The sequence below is a fragment of the Syzygium oleosum genome, unplaced genomic scaffold (genome assembly GCF_021117445.2).
Source record: "Syzygium oleosum isolate NSW1041296 unplaced genomic scaffold, Sole_v2.1 Sole_v2.16, whole genome shotgun sequence".
Lineage (NCBI taxonomy): Eukaryota > Viridiplantae > Streptophyta > Magnoliopsida > Myrtales > Myrtaceae > Syzygium > Syzygium oleosum.
The window spans coordinates 2232260-2254686 of NW_026607500.1; the positions used below are offsets into that span (position 1 = coordinate 2232260).

The 22427-nt window shown below is 39.4% G+C and overlaps 1 protein-coding gene and 1 pseudogene across 1 annotated transcript; one reads left to right on the forward strand and one right to left on the reverse strand.

Annotated features, from left to right (window-relative positions):
* The first annotated feature begins 2264 nt into the window (after positions 1–2264).
* On the forward strand, positions 2265–2630 carry LOC130140115 (FK506-binding protein 3-like). Its single transcript, XM_056318653.1, has one exon. It carries the CDS (start codon positions 2265–2267, stop codon positions 2628–2630), a length of 366 nt encoding a protein of 121 aa, XP_056174628.1.
* Positions 2631–10247: 7617 nt separating this feature from the next.
* Positions 10248–18471, reverse strand: LOC115686567 (uncharacterized; annotated as a pseudogene).
* Between the last annotated feature and the right edge of the window lie 3956 nt (positions 18472–22427).

Genomic DNA, 22427 nt, shown 5'->3' on the forward strand with positions numbered 1-22427 from the left:
GCCCGTTAGTCTGAGATATGCACAAGTTACATTATATAGAATTCAATTATTAAATTGAGACTAAATTGGGCATCGGAAAATTAGGAAGTCACGGCAGAACGTTAGGACAACGTTGCGGTTGGAACATGTAATTTTGGATGTGCCCGAATCTTTCAGAAAAATTCAATTTCGGCAAGAAAATGGGAAAGTGACCATTTTACCCTTGAGAATTAATAAAGGGCTAGTTTTATGGGCAAAGGGCATTTTGGTCATTTTACCCTCAAAATTCGGAAAAGACAATTTTGCCCTTGGACTTTTTGAGAAATTACAAGTATACCCTTGGATATTTTTTGTAAGACTCGATCTGGGGCGTTGATTTTAAGATTAGATCGAATCTCGACTGTCGGATTAAAAAGGTTAGAGAGGGGCATTTTAGTCATTTGCCATTTTGGTCAAATTTGGTCCAAGCCTTATCTCCCTCTCTCTTCTCTCTCCCCTCATTCGGCCCCCCCTCCACCGTGAACCCCCCCCCCCCCCCCCACCGTGGACTCTCTCTCTCCCCTTGCCGATCGCCGCCGAGCCATCACCGCCGGCCACCGTCCGTACGCCCGCTGGACCGCCGCCGTGCCGCGCCGTCCTCGCCACCGCCAGCCCCACGCCGTCCGTCTCTCTCTCCTCTCCTCCCCGTGTGGCCGTGGGTCTTGGCCAAGGGAGCCGCACCGCCGCCGCACGCCGCCGGTCACCGCGAGCCGTGTCGCCATTCACCACCATCCTTGTCGATTGCCGCCGCTTTCCGTTCTAGCTGCGTGAGTCTAGAACTCGGTAAGTCGCGCCCTAAACCCGACTTAGGATATTGGGTATCGACGGGTAATTGTGGTGGAAATCGGGTTTAGTTGGGTATGGAATTGCACGGATTAGGTGTAGAACCAATTGGCGGGCCTATGATTGATTTTGGAAAAAATTTTAATGGAAATTTCAAGAACAACAGTGGCTGTGAGTGATTGTTCCGTGGGCTGTGATGGGCCGTTCGGGACGCAAGTTGGATTTTTAGAACCGGCAATTAATTGTGAGAAAGTGCCGTGAAGGGTCGGAATTGATTTGACGCCATTTGGTTGGAGAAAAATGGCAAATTGTGCGTTTATTGTGTGTTTGAACTGTGATTGAATTGTGATGATGAAATTGAGTGCGTGGTTGTGTAATTACATGATTGATTATGCATGTTGGGTGTACGCTTGGGCCAGACAGATTTAAATTGTCAATATTGGCCATGTCAAATGCTTAGTGAGCATGTTTGAGTGTGAATTGATGCGTACACGGGCCACGTGTGATTGGTCAATTGAGTGTGGTAAATGCTTGTTAAGCATGTGCATAAATAAAAAGTGGATGTGGTATGACATGAGTTTGTGGAAATTGTGCCGTCCTGAGGCTTGTACGTTTACGTGGGACGATGCCCGGTATTACCGGAAGACTGCCAGCCTGAGGCGTGTACTTCAACGCGGGTTGCGCAGTAGGTGGTAGATGTTGAGCCTGAGACGTGTACTTCAACGCGGGCAAGAAACATGACCTGAGGCGTGTACATTTACGCAGGCCCAGAAGTGTTGTGGAAAGAGGTCGCAGTGTACCTGAGGCATGTACGGTAACGCGAGTCACTGGCGAGGCATGTGGGAAAAGAGATAATGAGAACGGAATGAGTGCATGACATGAGAATTGTGCATGCTTGTGATTGTAATGATGTGCCTGCTATGTGATAATGGTATGTGTGTGATTGTGTTTTGTGTGATCATCTGGAGGTACGTGGTAGCCTAGGTGGGGTTTATGGGTGTACTTGCTGAGATGTAGTCTCACGGTTATTTTAACCAATAATTTTCAGAACCCCGACCTGAGCCATGAATCCTCCGCCACCGCCACCAGAGCGTTTTGGGGTACTAGTGCACACCGAGTTTGAGGTTACAGAATTTCCTATGGGTAATGGAATGACCTGGATTAAGCATACTACGACCGTTTTTGTAGAAGTAGGACTACCTCTTTGGGAATCCCATGTTTATACTGCTTGGTTCTTTCGGGATCAGGCAGGGGATGAGTTCGGGCCTGTCAGGGGTTTTGATGTTCCGTTTGACTTAGTTAGGGATTGGGACCCATCTGCCATACCCCCTATAGATGGAGAGTTGACCAGTGTGGAGACTAGTTTAGCTCAGTCTGGATTGCACCCATCATCCGCAGCACAAGGATCTTCAGAGGCGGAGCATGAACCCGAGCCCGAAGCATCGCAAGCGGAAGATGACCCGATGGACATAGACTTAGAACCAATCCCCGAAGAAGAATCAGAGGAAGAGGAACCAGAGGAAGTGGAGCCCGAGATAGAATCTGAGAACGAGCCTGACAAGTCTGAGCAGCCTGAGGAGGAACCGGAGTATATACTCCCATATGAGCGATATATGGATCCCAATTTCGTGCCTGAGTACAATTTCTTCGATGTACTAGCTGAGGAGTATCATAATGAAGTTCCAGCTGAGTCGGGCGACATCAATCACCCTATCGTGATAGAGGCAGAGTCGGAGTCCTCGGAAGAACAGGCTGATCAGGGAGGCTCAGATTCGGATGATGAGGAGTCTGATTCAGAGTGGACGCCGAGTAAGGGGCGTAGGGGCTAGTATAGGGGATTTGAAGATAGGTCTTTGGAGGAGCATCTTTTTAGGGATAGGATATCCAGGTCATCGGTCCTTTTTGATATCGATGGTTGTAGTACGGTGTGCTTATGTAAATTGGTGGATCGTAGTTTGGTGTGCTTGTATATGTGGTGGTTTTGTAAATTGTAAATATTTTATAAGTTTGTTAATGGAATCGAATATGTGTATATTCTCCCTGAGTGTTTCCCCAGTTTTAAATTGTCCGGGATTAATTGTGGTATCCGCTGTGGATGTAAATCTCTGATGGTTATTTGAGGTCGGCGATATTCCTGGGATGTCGCATAAATCGATCAGTAGAGGGTGTCGTGCTCTCGATGGGATTCTGGGCGTGACAATGAATGCCTACTAAAAGGTTTTGTAACATCAATCTCGCATGTGTTACACTTGTCAAATGGGCCATATGTGTTAGCCCATTATTAAGGGCGGAAAAAATGGAGACAAAGTAAGAACGTCTCTTTCTAGAAACACATCATATTGGTTATGGAATTTTGCGAATATTAATACAAAGTTTTAAGAATTAAGATATCTTGAAAGTCATGAGATATATGAAAGGAATTAAATATCACACAATGCATTTTATAGTTACTACACTAAAATATTCATATATCCTTTCAATTGGAGAATAAAGATGCATACTCACCTAAATCTCGTGATTCTTTAATAGAGAATGATCAAGTGATGGTTGCTTGTTCCTATCAATGCAGTCAATTATTTCTCCTTCCTTAGTCTTCAGAAAGAAAAAAGTGCTCGTTAGCGAAAATCCGTATATTGTAATAGAGAATTTCCTCTTTAAAAATCTTTAAAATATGCTAAAGATTTCAAACAAAATATGACTTTTCTTCACATATTTCCGCGTTTGATGTTTCAATAGTATTTTCAATATCATCATGGAAGGAACGATAATCTTTTGTTTTCTAATTTTCTCAAAAAAAAAAAGATAACGCACCTCGACATTTATCAAAGAAACTCCAATTATTACAAGTGAAATTGTCAAATACAAAAAAGAAACATCGATAAGGAGGATATAGGAGAAAATAACAATTACTCAAAAAAAAATTCATTGTAAAACCAATATTTGAAACTTACGAAAAGGATGCAAAACCCTATTGTACTATTCAATCAACATCGTGCATGTGTTTTCAAGTTGGCTAGACTGCAAAGACAACCTTAAAATGAAAACAAAAAGGAAAAGGAAGACATTATTACCACAAAAGTCTTGATGGGTGGTTTATTCAAGATCTTGAGTTGTCTCTCCAGCTCCAAATCATCTTCGAAAATGCTGGTCTTGCCCCAAACGATGTAAACTCTCCACAAACTTAGAAAGACCAACAGAAGCTTTAAAGCCATGGAGAGTTCTATATACTCTTTTCTTTTAGGTATGAATTCAGCTAGTAGAAAGATAAACATGTCCCTCTAAAGTTGAATTGCTTTTTTCCATGAATCACTCGCCACTTAACCTAATTCTTTAATCTCAACCGTTCATTCCGTTTCCCATCTTTTTTTACCCAGGAATGGCAGTAGGATAAGTTTGAAATAGTTGACCTATCTCAAGTTCAAATTGTTTTAGTCATAGTTATTGATTACATATAGCATGAAGACAATTCAATAGATGTAAATATGATAAGTTTTCTTATTTAGTTACTTCATAAAATGCCTCCGCTACTAACTCACTTTTGAAAAGTTCTATGAGTTATTTGGGCTCCGAGCATTAATGAAGCACGATTTGTGATCTATCATATTATTTTCTTCAAATTCGATGTCTTTTAGGGTTTAATTGTCAAAGTGAAATGTTAAGGACTCAATTGACCAACCTGTAAAACTTTGAAGACTATCTTTTTCACTTTTCCTTAAAATTGGTAGTTTTTAGCCTATGTTTTTCCTAGTTTATTAAATAAATGAGATATTAAATGAGTTCACTTTCACTCGAACTACTCATTATGGAAAAAAAGAAAAGAAAAATACCAATGACACCCAACATGAAATTAATCATCATTGGAAAAAATGGAGAAAATATTCAGGAATGCCTATTAAGTAGTTTCTAAGGTGAATTTTGAATGTGTTGCACTTGTCAATAGGGCCACGGGCCACATTTACAATGGTTAAAGGCAGAAACAGGAAAGGACAAAAATGTAAGAAACTCATCATTGCTCAAAGCCACCCCGAACAACAGAATTATTAACTCTCGAACTTTGAGAAGTTACAGATTATCCATGTGACCTTCGATATATTGAACAATTAGGCTTCAACTTTGGAAAATTACATATTCTTCCTTCCTCCCGAGCTTTCGAAGAACACTAGAAGTGTAAAAAATTATGTACGGCACTTACTTTGGTGCCAAAAATTTTTTTCAGATCACTTAACTGCCAAATTAGAGAAAAAACGATTACTTAAGTGTCAATTCCAGCCAAATTAATTACGTGGCATTTAAAATTAAAATTATTAATATGACTTGGCATGTTTTTTTAAAAATCTAATCCACGTGGACATCCAAAACGACGTCGTACAATCTAACTAGCACCGAAATGATCGTTTTTTAACAACAATTGACATTGAAGTGGTCACTTTAAACAAAATTTAACACTCAAATGATCACTATTTATAACTTTTAGACGACGTCGTTTAGGGGTTATATGCTAACTAGGCATGCCGGCAAGCCACGTAGGACTAAGAAATTAATAAAATATGGTTACGTCGGATTTCTGACAACCCATATCAGAGTTGGCACTTAAGTGATCTTTTTTTTTTTAAAGTGGCCCTTAAGTGATCCGAAAAAAAAAACTTTTAATACTAAAGGGAGCGCCGTACACAACTTTTGGCACTTCTAGTGTCCTTCTTCCCATTTTTATTGCAGGTGCTGGTTTTTTCGTTGGTATAGTTACCTGAAATTGGAATAACTTATTTTTCTTTACCAAAATAACCTATACTATATAATTAATGGCGTTAAAAAAAAATAAAGAACGACGAACGGTTAATGTAGTTAAGAAAATCAGCTAGACATTATTTTGGTCAAGAAAAAATAGATTGATACATATTCAGATAACACTTATGAGCTATCAAGATTCAAGACAGAAAAAATAGCGGGACAACAAAAATGAAAGTTCAGGAAGTTAATATCTGTAATTTTTCAAAGTTTGAGATGTTGAAGTGTCAAAGTTTAACGGGGGTTTTGAGCAATTATCTCTAAAAATATTTACCACACCCAACATGGAATTTCTAATTATTGGAAACAATGGGAAAACCATTTTTGAATGCCTACCAAAAGTTTAGAAAGTAAATATCTGTAATTTTTCAAAGTTCGAGATGTTGCAGTGTCAAATTTTAAGGGAGTTTTGAGCAATTATTTCTAAAAATATTTACTACACCCAACAATGTTTTCTAATTATTGAAAATAATGGAAAAAGTATTTTTGGATGCCTACCAAAAGGTTTTCTTTAGGTCAATCTTGCATGTGTTACACTTGTCAATTGGGCCATGTGTGTTAGTCCATTTGTGAAAGGCAGGAAAAAGAAAGGTGAAAAAGTAATACAATGGTCAACTGGGCTATGTTTGTTAGTCCATTTGTAAAAGGTGGAGAGCAATATAAAGTCATGGGAGTCACGTCATCTTGGTCGTGGAATCTTGCCAAGAATAGTCATAAAAAAAATAAGGTGTCTTGAAAGTCGGGAGATGTATGAGAGGATTTTAATATCACAATATATTTTATAATTATTACACTCAGCTATTTTTATATTCCTTCAATTGTATAATAATCACTCGTAATTTTGTGATTCTTTAATAGAGGACGATCTTTCGACCAAAATAAAATAGAGGACGATCAAGATATAGTTGCTTGTTTATATCAACACTGTCAATTATTTCTCCTTCCTTTGCCTTTTTGACTTTCCTTCATATGTCTCCGCACTTGATATTTCGATGGTACTTAATCAAGTTATAGTTGTTTGTTAAAATCAATACTATGGTTTCGTTTGTTTCACAGAAAATAAATAATTTGAAAAATATTTTTCTAAAAATGATCGTTTGTATCGCTTAGAAAAAAGAATGAATGAAAAATATTTTTATCGTTCACGAAAATATTTAGACATAAATTGTGTCGGTAATAAAAATATTTTTCTTTAACTAATTATTTTATGCGATATGAGTGATTTATAAATTATTTATTTTTCGCAAAATAAATAAAGCTTACTCCAAAGTTTTTCACCCGACAGTCACGGTGGGTCCTTGCTTTGATCGTGTTATCTTGAAATTCTCTCAATTTGACCACGGTTCTTGCGTTCTGTCTCTTCGTGTACTTTCTTGTCTTCGTAGGTACTGAGGTTCTCGCATTTAAATTTTACATAGAGAAGCACCTTAAGATGTTACAATGCCCGTTTAGAATCATAGATTTAATGATATGTCCTTATGTTGTCCATTTAAATAATAGAAAACACAGGTTTATGAGACGTCACAATACTAAAATGAAATCTCAAAATCTAGAATATGTTGTTATGCTGGCGTTTCAATAGTCATATGCATATGCTTTTAGGGCATCATGATGTCGAATCGAAATCTTGAGTCATACGATACAATGTTATGCTACCGAAATTTTACTAGAAGATTTGCAAGTTACTAAGCCGTTATAAATTAGGCTGTTGCGACACTAGTCGTGTTGAAATTATGCTAGAATATATTTTGCTATTGTTAATGTTGTAAACCGTGAAAATTGAAAGGGATATAAGGTGGTGGATATATTGAAATATTGCATTAGAATACACCCTTTTAGCTGTGCACTAACATGTAAGTGATGTGCCGAAGGGATTGGATTCATCTGTGGGATAGGCTACCATAATGGGGCTAATAGTGAAAAGCCAATAACCATGGCGATTTGAACTCATGAAAAGGGAATTATGTTTTTGTTTTGAGCAGGCCGAACAGAAAATATGCGTTTCTACATAAACGTTATCATGTCTAAGAAAAGCCACAAATTGAATGAAATGACTCCTCAAATAGTGTAGATTACAAACTTAAACCATTGTTATGTTTTGAATATGATTTGCATATCATATTGCATGTGATTAGTGTAGTGTCGTGTCATCTAGCTATCATGTTATGAATTTAATTTGCCATGCTATGTTGCATTTTAATATTGTTATGTCATGTCATCTCGTTGTTATGTTCTAAATCTAATTTTCCATGTCATGCCAAATGAAATTATTGACAGGTCATGTCATCTCGATATCGTGTTTCAAATATAATTCCTTTTGTCATGCTCCAAGTGATTATTGACATGTCATATCATCACTTTGAATCTTACTTACTATGCCATAACATCTCCTTTTCATGTTTTGGATCTGATTTTACATGTTTCGATGCATGTAAGTTTTGCCATGTCATGTCATCTCCTTATTATATTTTAAATCTAATTTGTAATTTTATGGTGCATGTAAATATTGCCATGTCAGGCCCATTCATTGTTAAAATTGAACTTGATTTCTCATGTCATGATGGATGTTTTTATTGCCATGTCATGTCCATTCATTGTTATATTTTGAACTTGATTTCTCATGTCATGATGGATGTGATTATTATCATGTCATGGTCATGATCTGAATATGATTTGCCATGTCATGCCACACGTGAATATTGCAATGTCATGTCATTTTGTGGTCCTATTTTGAATCCAAATTGCCTTCATGTTACACGAGAATATTGACATGCTAGTCATTTCTCGTTATGCTTGACATGTCGTTACTGTGTTATGTCATTTTCTCAAATCACGGATGAATTTTGCATCCAATCGACATTTGCATAAGCACTCACACACACAAATGAATTCACGCCACTACACGAGAAAACTACCATGCTAATGAATAGAGATGTCGAGTTAAGTGTTTTGACAATATTTTCATAAGAAATTACATCATGAGTGATTTAGGACTTAACCAAATATAGAGGTGCAGTATCGAAAGGATGTCATGGGACGCTAATCCATCCCACACGTCACCGGACCCTTGTGCTTAGGATCTCTAGTTTTTGTAGACTAGTTTCCTTCGCGCATGCACTTAGAAGATGACTTTTGCATCACTACCTAAGCCTTTAGGTGTGCTATTGCCTTTGTTACCCGAACTAATTGGTATCTGACTTTAGTCCGATATTTTATGTTTGTGATTATTTTTGCATCCTCTAGGTTACCCAAACCTAGGATTTAGGAGAGTCCTAGGAACCGAGACGCTACTAGTTGGTGACCCCAATTTGCAAAGGGAGGTGCTGCATAGATAGTAGAGATATGGCTGGATTGTGACATAAAAGATATGGGGGAAAAATGACACAAACAATCCCTGAACTTTGACCTAATATGCAATGTGGTCCATGAATTTTTATTTATTTAATATGGTCCCTAAACTTTAACCCAATGTGCAATGTGATCTCTAAACTTTTAATTTGTTCAATGTCGTCCATGAATTTCTGATACATGTTCAATTTAATCCCTGAATTATATGAAAATGTTTGTAGTCTTTCTATTAATTTAAGTTCAATGACTAAATTGAACATGCTCCAAAAGTCTAGAGATCATATTAAACAGATTAAAAATGCAAGGATCGTATGGAGCATTAGGCTAAAGTTCAGGAACCACATTAAACAAATTAAAAGTTTAAGGATCACGTTGCACATTGAACCAAAGTTCAGAAACCATTTGTGTCATCATCCCAAGATATGAGCCAATTCTCGAGATCGGCCAAACCCAAACTTTGATTGGAAAGCTCCTGTAGGCTCGATCCTATCCAACATAATTGGATTTGGTATGAACCAGAGTCAAGCTACTCGCGAGTAGCTTGAGCTTGACTCATGTTTAAGATTGACTTATCTAATTCCAAGTTGAGCTCAAACTCAAGTTACTCAAATATTTTGTTGGGTCGAACTCAAGTTTCCCAATGCTCAGTTCGACAGCCTCGCTAGCCTAGTCAATTTCTTGCTATAATTAAAGAACATATAATAGTTATAAAGATGGATATGGAAATCCTCAAGACTACCTAATACACCCACATTATTTGGAAAATTTAAAATCGAGCTTGAGCTCAAGCTCAACTCCCTTTATAAGTCAATCGTAACCAAGTTTGAGGCGAGTTGAACTCGAGTATCATGAATTTTTATCGAGTTGAGCTTGAGAATAAATTCTAATACTTGATCGAGTTCGAGTAGAAATTTTGAATGTCGGGTATGCGAGCCGAGTCAAGTTTCCAATACTGTGTGTACGAAATGAGTCAAGCTTGAGCTTGAGCTAGCGCTATATCGGTTTTGACCCGACTCGATTATACCTTTTCCACAGAAAGATTTTCACCCTTCGATTGTCAATCAACAAAATCCATGGCCGAAAATGGCCAATCTTCAAGATCACTGACTAATATCTACATAACCACACAACTTTGCAATGTCACAAATTATTGATAACACACAGCTTAATATAATATGCAGCCTCTTCTCTAACTAGACATCAGCTAATCACAAGCACCCCTTGGACCTCCATATGTAAAGCTATACCCAAATCCTTCTACGGGTATATACATGTCATTCTTTAGACCATAAACCTGCGACTTATCGACGTTTTCAAAGGCAGCCGATGGAGTTTGGTTCGCGTTGGACCCCGTCATGTAATAGATCTGACGATAAAACGCGGCGTGGTCGTACTTGCCGTCGGGCATGTGTTGGCCGGCCCGTATGGCTCGGCCGAGCGCCCTAGGATCACCATAGCGAGATATTAACGGTACGGTAAAAGAATGGATAGAATTTGTGCACCTGATTTGGATTCCATCGTCTCTGGATGCAGAAATAACGACGATCCGGTGCCGTAGGTCTTCTCCCCTGTCGCCCCTGAAGTCGCGGCGCTATGAGACCGCCTCAGCCCGCCTCAGCCAACTCACGGAAGCCTTAGGTGAGTTTGAGAGCGTTTTAAAGAGATTGGAGAGAGTTAGGCGCAAAGGAGGGACCTGCAGCTCTATTTAGAGAGTTTCCAGCCAGGCCCTTTCATAACGGGCCGGGCCGAACTCGGCCCACACAAGCCGGGCCCATATCCGACTAATTAAGAAACCTTATATCCAAACTTATTAGACCAAACCCGTAAGCGGGTAATAACAATCTCAATTAATGTAACCCACATTAGGAAAACGTTACATTCTCCCACTTGGGCTATATTAATTGAAATCGTACCTTATGTGCACCTTTATTTGGTCTATGGATAATTCTTAATAGTCAATCCGATCTCATAAAGTTTCAAACACCGTATCATGGCGGTAACTGCATGTAATCACACAGAGTCTTCCATGGTCACAAGTGTCTTAGACTTTACTGATATGGATTCGATATGGTTGTGTGGCAAACGGATGACACCTCATAAAGAGTGATACATCATGTGTCATCCCCTTTGTCAGTCCTCATTCTCTTTCCTTAAGTGTCACAAAAACCTGATGTGCCACTAGAGAATATCTTTATTGTTCCAATGAACCTACATATGTCTTATCCTTATTGTTAACATTACTTTATGTGTAATAAGACATATCCTTAAGGCCAATAACTGAATGCCCATAGCCTTTACTCAAGGTTTATACAGTACCTTAAGATTTTCACCTTATATGTGTATTTAACATAACAATAATGCATTCAGAAACACCTTATTGAATGCAAATGAGTTGATAAACATCCAAAATGTTACAAATAGTAACAGAACACAGATGTAAACTTTATTAGAGCATAAATAAAAGCAGCTCCCACTAAACAACAGTATCCCATGATACTCCTAAGCCCATGCTAACGACATGTCGTTCAAAAATACAAGGGCGAAGGCCTTTAGTTAGTGGATCTGCTACCATATCATCTGTGGAAATGTGCTCTACTGTAATGTCACCATCCTTGACTTTTTCCTTTATGGTCAAGTACTTGACCTCCATATGCTTAGACCCCTTGAGACCTCTGTTGTTGTTAACAAATAACACTGCAGAGTTATTGTCACAATACAACTGAATGGGCTGATCCACAAAATCAAATACGGTCAACTCCCTAATGAGGTTCCGGAGCCAAATTGCCTGAGTAGCTGCCGAAAAGCATGCTACAAACTCCGCTTGCATGGTAGAGGATGTCATTGATTTCTGTTTCTAACTTTTCCATGATACTGCACCTCCTGCTAACTTAAAAATGTAATCCGTTGTCGACTTCCTTTCATCCTGACAGCCAGCAAAGTCTGAATCCGAATACCCTACCAGCTGTAGGTTTTGAACATGTCTGTAGATCAGCATATAGTCTTTTGTCCTCTTCAAGTACCTCATCACCTTCTTGGCAGCAACCCAGTGATCGTGTCTTGAATTTGACTGATATCTGCCTAGAAGTCCTGTTGCAAAAGCAATGTCTGGCCTAGTGCAAACTTGAGCATGCATGATACTTCCAAGTGCACTAGCATAAGGTACATCCTTCATTTGGGTTTTCTCAACATCCGTATGAGAACACTGTGACAGACTCAGTTTATCACCCTTTATGACAGGAGCAATTCCTGGCTTGCAGTCCTGCATACTGAATCTTTCCAGAATACGATTAACATATGTTATCTGAGACAAACTCAATACTCAGCGAGAACGATCCCTATGGATCTCAATGCCTAGGACAAAAGACGCCTTATCAAGGTCCTTCATGTCAAAATCCTTCGACAACATTCGCTTTATCTCATGTAGTAATCCAATATCACTACTCGCAAGCAAGATGTCATCTACATAGAGTATGAGAAAAATAAATTTCCTCCTACTGACCTTGCTGTATATACATTGATCCAACTTGTTCTCAACAAAACCTAATGAAGTGACAACACTATGAAACTTCAAATACCATTGTCTGGAAGCTTGCTTAAGGCCATAAATAGATTTCTTCAATCTACACACAAGCTCTCCTGAATCATCAGCTGCAAAACCTTCGGGTTGCACCATATAGACTTCCTCATCAAGGTCTCCATTTAGAAAAGGCAGTTTTAACATCCATCTGGTGTAATTCCATATCAAAATGAGCTACCAATGCCATGATCACTCTAAAAGAATCCTTAGAAGATACTAGTGAAAAAGTCGCCTCATAATCTACTCATTCTCTTTGAGTGAAACCCTTGGCTACCAGTCTGGCTTTGAATTTCTCAATCTTTCCTTTGGAGTCCCTTTTAGTCTTGTATACCCATTTGCAACCAATGGGCTTGTAACCTTTAGGCAATTCAACAAGCTCCCAAACACCATTATATTTCATAGACTGAATCTCGTCTTTCATTGCATCCACCCACATATCTGATTGAGGACAAGAAATTGCATCTGAATAAGTTACTGGATCAACCATGCAGCCTATATCGTAGTCATGCTCTCCCAGATAGACCATATAATCCGGTGGTATAGCCGATCGTCTCTGCCTGATAGACCTCCTGAGTGGAGCTACTACTTCCTCATCCTGCACCTGAGGGGTTTGAAGTACTTCATCAGGAGCTGTTTCAATAACAGGATCCTGAACCACAACAGGCTCAGTTTGTGGTGTAGGGGTCTCCATTATCGTCTGTACAGGTAGAGAAATCGACACTGTAGTACCTACCATATTATTATCCTCAATAGTCTGAGAGCAACTACCTCCTTCGGCCACATCAAATTCCAGAAACTTCGCTATCTGTGATTCAACAATTCTTGTACCTCCATGGGGACTGTAAAATCGATACCCCTTCGAATGATCTGGGTAAGATACGAAGTAACATCGAGTGGTTCTGGATTCCAACTTGCTCAATGTTGGATTGTATAACCTTACTTCTGCAGGACACCCCCAAACTTTAAGATGATTTAGGCTAGGTTTACGTCCAGTCCATAATTCAAAAGGAGTCTTTGGAACAGCCTTGGTAGGAACACGATTTAGAATGTAGAGAGCTGTCCTCAAAACTTCACCCCACAGAAAATCAGGTAAGTTCGTCCTGCTAATCATACTCCTCATCATGTCCATAAGGGTGTGATTTCGCCTTTCGGCCACACCGTTTTGTTCAGGACTCCCGGGCATAGTAAATTGAGCCACTATTCCAGAATCTTCTAAGTATTTGGCAAATGGCCCTTTCAGCTGTCCAGCATCGCCATGCCTGCCATAATACTCACCACCTCGGTCAGACCTGACAACCTTTATAACTTTTCCCAGTTGTTTCTCGACTTCAGTCCGAAAAATCTTGAACTTGTCAAGATACTCAGACTTCTCCTTAATCAAGAATAGATAACCATATCGGGAATAGTCGTCTGTAAATGTGATGAAATAGAAATTTCTACACAATGTTGCCGTATAGGGTCCACTGATGTCAGTGTGAATGACCTCCAACAGGTCAGAACTACCGACTGCAGTTTTCTTCTTTATCTTGGTCATCTTACCCCTACAACAGTCTACGCAAGTATCTAGGTCACTTTCAAGAGTAGGCAGGATGTTTGTCTTTATCAGCCTTTCCACTCTTTCCTTAGAAATGTGACCAAGTCGTTTATGCCATAATGCATAAGACTGTTTCTTAGGTAGAGGTCTTTTAGAAACAACCCTTTCAGCTGTATAAGCGACGTATATATCATTCGAAGATAAACACAATCTGTACAATCCATTCGATATGTTACAGCACCCAACCTTATTTGAATCAAAGAACATAGAAACCATACTGTTCTTTATTTCAAAAGAGTAGCCACAGACATCCAAACTTGATACGGAAACTAAGTTCCGTTTGAAGGAAGGCACATAAAAAGTGTTTCTTAACATCATATTAAAACCAGAATCCAAAATTAATATGACATCTCCCACGAACTCGACGTCGACTCTCTTGTTGTTTCCTACAATAAGCTTTGATTCATCCTGATTTGGCTTCTTTCTATTTGTGAATCCCTGTATGGTATAAGCAACATGACTAGTTGCACCGCTATCTCGCCACCAAGAACTGGATGGAGCTTCTGATAGGTTGGATTCACAAACAAGTGCCAAAGAATCAATACCTGACTGCTGACGCTTGGACAACCAAGTTTTATATCTATTGCAGTCTTTCTTCATATGACCCTTCCTCCTACAAAAGTAACAGTGAACACCATTCTTCTTCAAGGGTGTTTTCTCAAGACCCAGATGGTCCACATGACCGGTGGTTTCAGGAGTTTCTTTCTGAGTACGATTCTTGAATTTACTATTCTTCCTGCTACTGGAACTAGAGGCATAGAAAGCAAGATTCCCTTTATCTTTCTTCAGTTTCTCTTCCTCTGCCACTACCCTAACTATCAGGTCATTGACCGACCACTTTTCATCTTGGGAATTATAGTTGGTCTTTATAATTCCAAACTCAGCAAGAAGGGTGTTCAGGGCTTGATGCACAATGTAAGCATCAGAAAGGATAATCTCATGAACCTTTAGTTTCGTCTGGAGGTCTACCATCCTAAGGACGTAATCCCTAACCCCACTTAAACCATCATACCTCATATTATTGAGTAACTGCATGTATGTCCCAGCCTCAGCATTAGACGAGTCACGGTTCCTTGCTTGCAAGGTTTCCATCATTTCTTTAGCAGTGCAGTCAGCTGGCAAACTACTCTTTAAGTGGTCCTTAATGGATCGCTTCATCAGTAACAAGCAAATCCTATTGCTCTTTGCCTAGGCGGCACTCAGTGCCTTTTCCATATCCGTACTTTCAGCAGTGACATCTGCTGGCTTATCCTCAGTAAGAGCAATATGAATATCTGCCAGCTCCATACCAAACAGAAAATCCTCTTTCCATTTCTTAAAGTTTAAACCAGTAAGAACCTCAATACTTATGGAGTTGCCGTTCAGGGAGAAGGTGACTGATAAAAACAAGCAATATCTATAATCAGCATCATGTGAGTACTTTCCTGAGAATTACACATATCATCATATCCTTTGGGCAGAATACATGATATGCAATTGTATACCCTCTACATTACAACGGCCATGAGAATATATTCCAATCTTTTATGAATTCACCACCTTTGGGTGTATGAACCACTAGGATCAGTCATTCCTCACGTATGCTGTATATGCATCCCTCCATGAATCAATATATAATCACCTCCTTTGGGAGTATAATAACACATTAGAACAGGAGACATCCTAACAATACGAGACTGATATTTCTCAAACTCAATCAAGTGTGCCACTTTGGCGGTCACTACCAAATTGAATCATTGAAACTCTCTCATACTAAGGATATAAACTTTATGTCTCACATATACTATATAGATGTAATTCTAGACCGGAAGATATGGGCAATTTCTCTAAAATTACATACCATGCTAATTACATTGCTCTACACATTGATATATGTCGAACCTTATACATACTATCAATGAAACATGATCTACACGTCCTTATGGTATCATAAACATGTAAGATTTAATCTGTATCTCTTAAAACATAGAGAAATACAAGAAAATACGAAAATATACCCTAAAAATATGCATATATAGGGTTCCGTATGTATTTTCACATCCTTAATAGTATCAAACATGTAAAATAAATATACCACAGTGTAGAGAATCTTCATATGAGCACGCCGGTACCTTGCACGCTCCAATCGGAGGCCGGACGCGCCCTCACGCGCCTCCTGAAGGTGCGGCGTGTGGACTTCACGCGCCGGCGCCTAATCCGGCCAAAAAGGCCGGTCCGACCGGTCCGACCGCCGACCGGTCCGACCGGTCCGACCGCCGACCGGTCCGACCGCTTGCCGGTCCGACCGGTTGACCGGTTCGGTCAACGGGTCAGGTTCGGGTCGGGTCAACGGGTCGGATCCTGGGTTGGGTCCGGAGTCGGGTCGGACCCTGGGTTGGGTCCACGGGTCGGATCCGGAGTCGGGTCGGGTCAGCCGGATCGACTCGGCTCGCGGAAACCCTAGCGCGTGCGTTGCACGCTCCTGGGAACACCCGCGCGTGGCCGCGCGTGTGCCGCCGGGGCTCTACGACGCCCCGGCACGTGGCGACTCGTGGGGCCATTTCCAGCGGTCCCCGGTGGCCGGCGACCACTGATTTTTCTCATCTCGCGACGATCTATCTATCTATGTGATTTATTCTAACTTTCAACGGATGAAAAAAAATAAAATCACACACGAACAGTACCGGCCCGTTTCTCGACTATGGCGGCTCTGATACCACGTGTTGGCCGGCCCGTATGGCTCGGCCGAGCACCCTAGGATCACCATAGCGAGATATTAACGGTACGGTAAAAGAATGGATAGAATTTGTGCACCTGATTTGGATTCCATCGTCTCTGGATATGGAAATAACGACGATCCGGTGCCATAGGTCTTCTCCCCTGTCGCCCCCGAAGTCCCGGCGCTATGAGACCGCCTCAGCCCGTCTCAGCCAACTCACGGAAGCCTTAGGTGAGTTTGAGAGCGTTTTAGAGAGATTGAAGAGAGTTAGGAGCAGAGGAGGGACCTGCAGCTCTATTTATAGAGTTTCCAACCAGGCCCTCTCATAACGGGCCGGGCCGAACTCGGCCCACACAAGCCGGGCCCATATCCGACTAATTAAGAAACCTTATATCCAAACTTATTAGACCAAACCCGTAAGCGGGTAATAACAATCTCAATTAATGTAACCCACATTAGGAAAACGTTACAGCATGTGCCCGCTCCCCAGCGGAGGGCAAACTTTTGTTTTCCCAGAGAATCCTTCTCCTCCCCAAGACAGTCTCTTGCCACCGTCGCGTAAGTTGACAAACAGCTCCTTCGGCCAGTACCCGACGGCGATGTCTCCGTTCACGACGAGCCACCAATTCTGATCTCGTACTGTTGTCCGCCGTACGTAGACGTCAGCGTGATGGGACTGCTAGGAGTGAATGTCTGGTGTATTTGCACGAACCCTGGACATAGGATGTTGAAGCACCCGTCGTGATGGCCGTCCCCCTATTACCCTCATATTACGTGATCAATTCGAAAAATTCACTTTGACATACTTTAGCTTGTTGCACAAAAATTTGTTCATACAAGAAATGACGATGATTGTGTATTCTTAGGGTTTAATTTATTACCGTCCAATACGTAACAAACCGTGTGAGACCATCACCATTTAAGCTTGGATAAACCTAACCAGATAAGACATGTAAAAGATTGTCCACGTTCAAAAGGAGAGCAACATAGCAAGTCGAATAGGAAAACAAAAGCAATACACATGTAGCACCAACTTTGAGATAATTGTTCAAAAAGTTATGAATCTATTGTACGGCGACCAATTTAGTCATAAGTTTTTCGCTTTTGCTAATTCAATCCTAAACCTTTTGACGATTTGCCAATTTAGTCCTAAATCTTCATGGTTTGCTAATGTAGTCCTTCCGGCTAATTTTGGCTAAAATGATTAAGTTGGTAAATCTTTAAAAGATTTAGGAATAAATTGATGGAATTGAAAAGTTTATGACTAATTTAACCGATGTATGGTAAATTTAGAACGTTTCAGACAATTTTCTTCATGAACTTTCGGTCTTCATGAAAATCTACAATGAATATTGAACTCTATTCCAAAGCAATCAAAGCTAGACTTACTGCCCATCCTGCATAGATCACGCTCACATGATCCGACGGACCATTCTCGATGTACAATCTATGCGCACTGAATTGATCTTCCATAACCGTCAGATTGTAGATGGACAGATGTGCATCGACTCCATATTTGGTCTCAACATCGTTCACCAGTATGGCGACCAGCTGCCAAAACAAATCGTTGACTTGGATGGAAATTAGAGCGATTATGAGAGCATATGCCTATGTACATCTATTAAAACATATGAAACTTACATGATGCGACTGAAAATCGTTGTCCATGCCAGCAATAGGAGAAAAGTTCTTAAGAGGAGATCTAGCCCTTATTAAATCTTCCTTTCGAACTCGAGGTATCGGAACCGTCCTGGTAGGACACGGTTCCCTTGGCCCGAACGTGACAAGCTTGCTGGTAGAGGAAGATGTTGGTGAGTTGATGATATGCATGCTTGGCTTTCTCTACAAGAAAAAGGCGAACATCGTTGGAAATTTTGTGGTGTTAAGCTATACGATGAATCAAATCTACATCAAATGCGAAAATTTTCGCGTTTGCTAATTGAAAAACACAGTTAGGAGAAAATGAGAAAAAAAAATGCAAGATGTTCAAATTTAAAACTACATGCCAAAAACATCCTCTAAAAAATGAAAAATTAAAAGAACTAACAGTTTCTTATGCAATATGCAACCAAACACATCCTTAAAACTCTTTCTACAATTATGGAACTATGGTTAGAATTCTATTAAGAACTTTGACTTAGTGACCCATGTTTTATCGCATGCCATTAGAAACAAAACAAAAAATTTACATTAGGTAGTATTAAACTAGCTACTCAACCACAGGGATGGGTCCCGTGGCTACCCTTCCTACTTGAGAAATGGGAGGCGAGGAGTTCGATTCCCCACCTTTTTAGGAGGGTTAGGGGTAAGGATGTTTAGTTTCAGATGTGGGTTCGACTCTCACGCTCTGCAAAGAGATAGGGTAAAAGTATGAGAGTGAATTGAGAGTTAAAGTAGGACAAAAAAAAAAACTAGTTGCTCTTCCTTAACATTTTGACTATATTGATTGATGGAATCCTTAATGGCTTGTTTTGATCAATTAAGTCCTAAAAGTTTTTCATTTTGGTCAATCAAGACAAAAGATTTTACCATGAAGATTGGACTGAAGTTGAAAAGTATGGTAAACAATGCATCAAAATAGAACGCTAAAGACTCAATGGAACAACAAGCAGTATATTTAAGACTATTGTGCTTATCCTAATTTATTTAGTTAGTGAGTTAATGAGTCTACTTTTAACCAAACAAATAGTTATAAAAAAAATATTAAAGACATCAAATACAGAATTAGTCCTTGTAGACACCTATTTTTTTTTTTTATCTAAGATTTGACCAAAATTGACTAGTAATAAAACTTCATTAAAATTTCGATCAAAGGAATAGTAAATGATTTAAAAAGAGGAAAAAAAATAACAATTCCAGATGGTTATGGAATTTCGGATAGAGTAATACGAGCTATGAAAAAATAAGGTTTTTAAAAGTTTATGGGATATAAGAGAGGAATTAAATGCCACAGCATATATATTATAATTTTAACGCTCAATTATCCATACATTCCTTTGATCGAAGAGTAAAGATGCGTATTTACCTGGATTTTGTGATTCTTCGGTAGAGGATGATCAAGTGACGGCTGCTTGTTCTTATCGATACATTCAATTGTTTCCCCTTCCTTAGTCTTCACAAAGGAAAAGTGCAAGACATTTAGTATTTTGGAAAAATCCTTCATGGCTTCAAAATGCGAGATGCTTAAGATTTCGAACACAATTTGACTTTCCTTCACATTTTTCTGCATTATTTCTATAATATTTTATCATCTATTTCCTTCGTCAAATAGCTTAAATTTATAAAACAGTTGGCAGTTATCTCACAAAATTCATAATTCCCACATACTCCTACACTCTCTTCTTCTTCTTCTTTGTTTTTTCCAATAACAGATTAGGGATTATTAAAATAGAATCTCCAATTATTGCCGGTTATAAAAATAATCATCGATCCGGGAAAACATCTATATTGCTACGGAGGACAATTTGTAGAAAACATCAATAGCTGACAAAAAGATCATTGTAGAAGCAATATTTGAAATTTTAAAAAAAAAAAAAAAGAACGCAAAAATCCTATGGTATTATCCAATCAACATCACCTGATTTCAAGCTGGCTAATTTGCAATAAAAACATAAAAATGAAACAAAAAAGAAACAGAGCAGAAAGCATATAATTACCACAAATGTCTTGATGGGTGACTTATTCATAGTCTTCAGTTGTCTCTCTAGCTCCAAATCATCTTGGAAAATGCTGGTCTTGCCACAAACAATGTAAACACTGCAGAAAATCAGTTGCCCTAACAGAAGTTTCAAAGCTATGGAGAGCTTCTGCACTCTTCTCTAGAGTATGGATTTTAGCTACCAAACAAATTGTATATTCTGCCTATTTGTTGTGGAGTGAAGTCTCCTTTTGAAGTGCCCTATGCCGTGAATCTCCCACCATTGGATCTGATTATTTCATCTGGACCGTTCATTCCATTTCCCATCATTTGAACTGGAGATAATGACATACCCAAAACCCGAACAGATGGAGTCCAGACTGATTGTATTGACAACTCAGTTTACCAAAAAAGACAAATTTCCTTATTAGTTCAGGGAAAATGACACAAATAGTCCATAAACATTGGGCTAATATGCAATGTGATCTCTGAACTTTTAATTCGTTCAATGTAGTCCCCAAATTTTAACCCGAGGTGCAATGTGGCCCCTGAATTTTTAATTTATTCAATGTCGTCACTGAAATTTTTATACATGTTCATTTTAGTCCATGAACTATATGAAAATATTCAATGTAGTCTTTCTATTAATTCAAGTTCAGGGACTACATTGAACATGTACCAAAAGTCCATGGACCATATTAAACTAATTAAATGTTCAAGGATCACATTGAACATTAGGTTAAAAGTTTAGGGACTACATTGAATAAATTAAAAGTTCATGAACCATGTTACATATTATACCAAAGTTCAGAGACTAGTTGTGTCATTATCCCTTCATTAAAAGGTCCCTAGAGCACTTGTTGGGTTCTATCCACCAATGAGGTATGATTTATTAGTTTCTTTGAATTCAATTTCTTTACATATACAGTTGGCTTTTTTTAATTATATAAAGTTGGGTGTCATACTGATAAAGTTTAGTTAACGCTTGATGCGGGAGCGTCAAATTCCATTGAAGATAATCAACTCACGAGCACATGTCAAATCTGATGAATCAACCAAGTCCATTTGATATTTATGCAAGCAAAAGAAAAGTCCGGCCATGACATGATCCAGTGGATCCACTGCGGAGAAGGCCTCCAAGTTGCAGTTTGTAGAAGTTGAAGAATAAAGACGGATTCGACTGGGTCAAGGCTGGAGGGTGGTTTCCTAAGTCCCTCAAGTCCTACAAATCTGGCGAGGGCCTTTGCACCCTCGTCCGTGCTGGTGAGGCCGCGATGGCCTCGCCCAAGGCCATCTTGGCCCTATAGGCGCAGGCGAGGCCTTTGTAGCCAACAGGGTCGCGACCACAAAGAAAAAAAAAGAGTAGAGAAAACAAAAGTTCAAAAAAATTAAAAAAAATTGCAAAAATTATTCACATCAGCGCCGACCATGCCACGTAGGACAATCGGCATTCATGTTAGCCATTTCTGGCCAAAATTGGTCGAAAAGACTTAATTATTAAAAGGTTTATGACTAAATTGGCCAAATTAAAAGGTTTATGATTGAATTGGTATAACTACAATATGGTTATGACCCTTTTGGTAATTTTCCCATCCATATCTCATCTACCAAGAAACACATGTTGATTCACTATTTGTCCAATTAATTTGGCTAGTTGGCTTCGTGAACTTGTGTGTTTCCTTGTACTTAGCTAATCTTTTTTTTCCAACTAACAATGAGATATGCAGTGCTCCTTGAACACTCACCTAATTCCGACCTAGTGCAATAGTCCCTTGACTCCGCACATTCCGATTAATCCCCAAAGGCAAGTAGGTCTATGCTCATTGGGGGTGGCCACAATAGAATGCAAAAATACCGTGATTCAAACATGAGCCTTGAATGAGTAAAGCAAACACGCTAATCTCTTGAGCAACCCTTGAGGTTTCAAACTCAAACTAAGCACACATGTTGATGTCGATTTTTCTCTTTAAGTGTCTTAAGATATACA

What these genes read in the sequence shown, in the direction of transcription:
- LOC130140115 (XM_056318653.1), top strand. Translation starts at nt 2,265, where the DNA reads ATGGACATAGACTTAGAACCAATCCCCGAAGAAGAATCAGAGGAAGAG.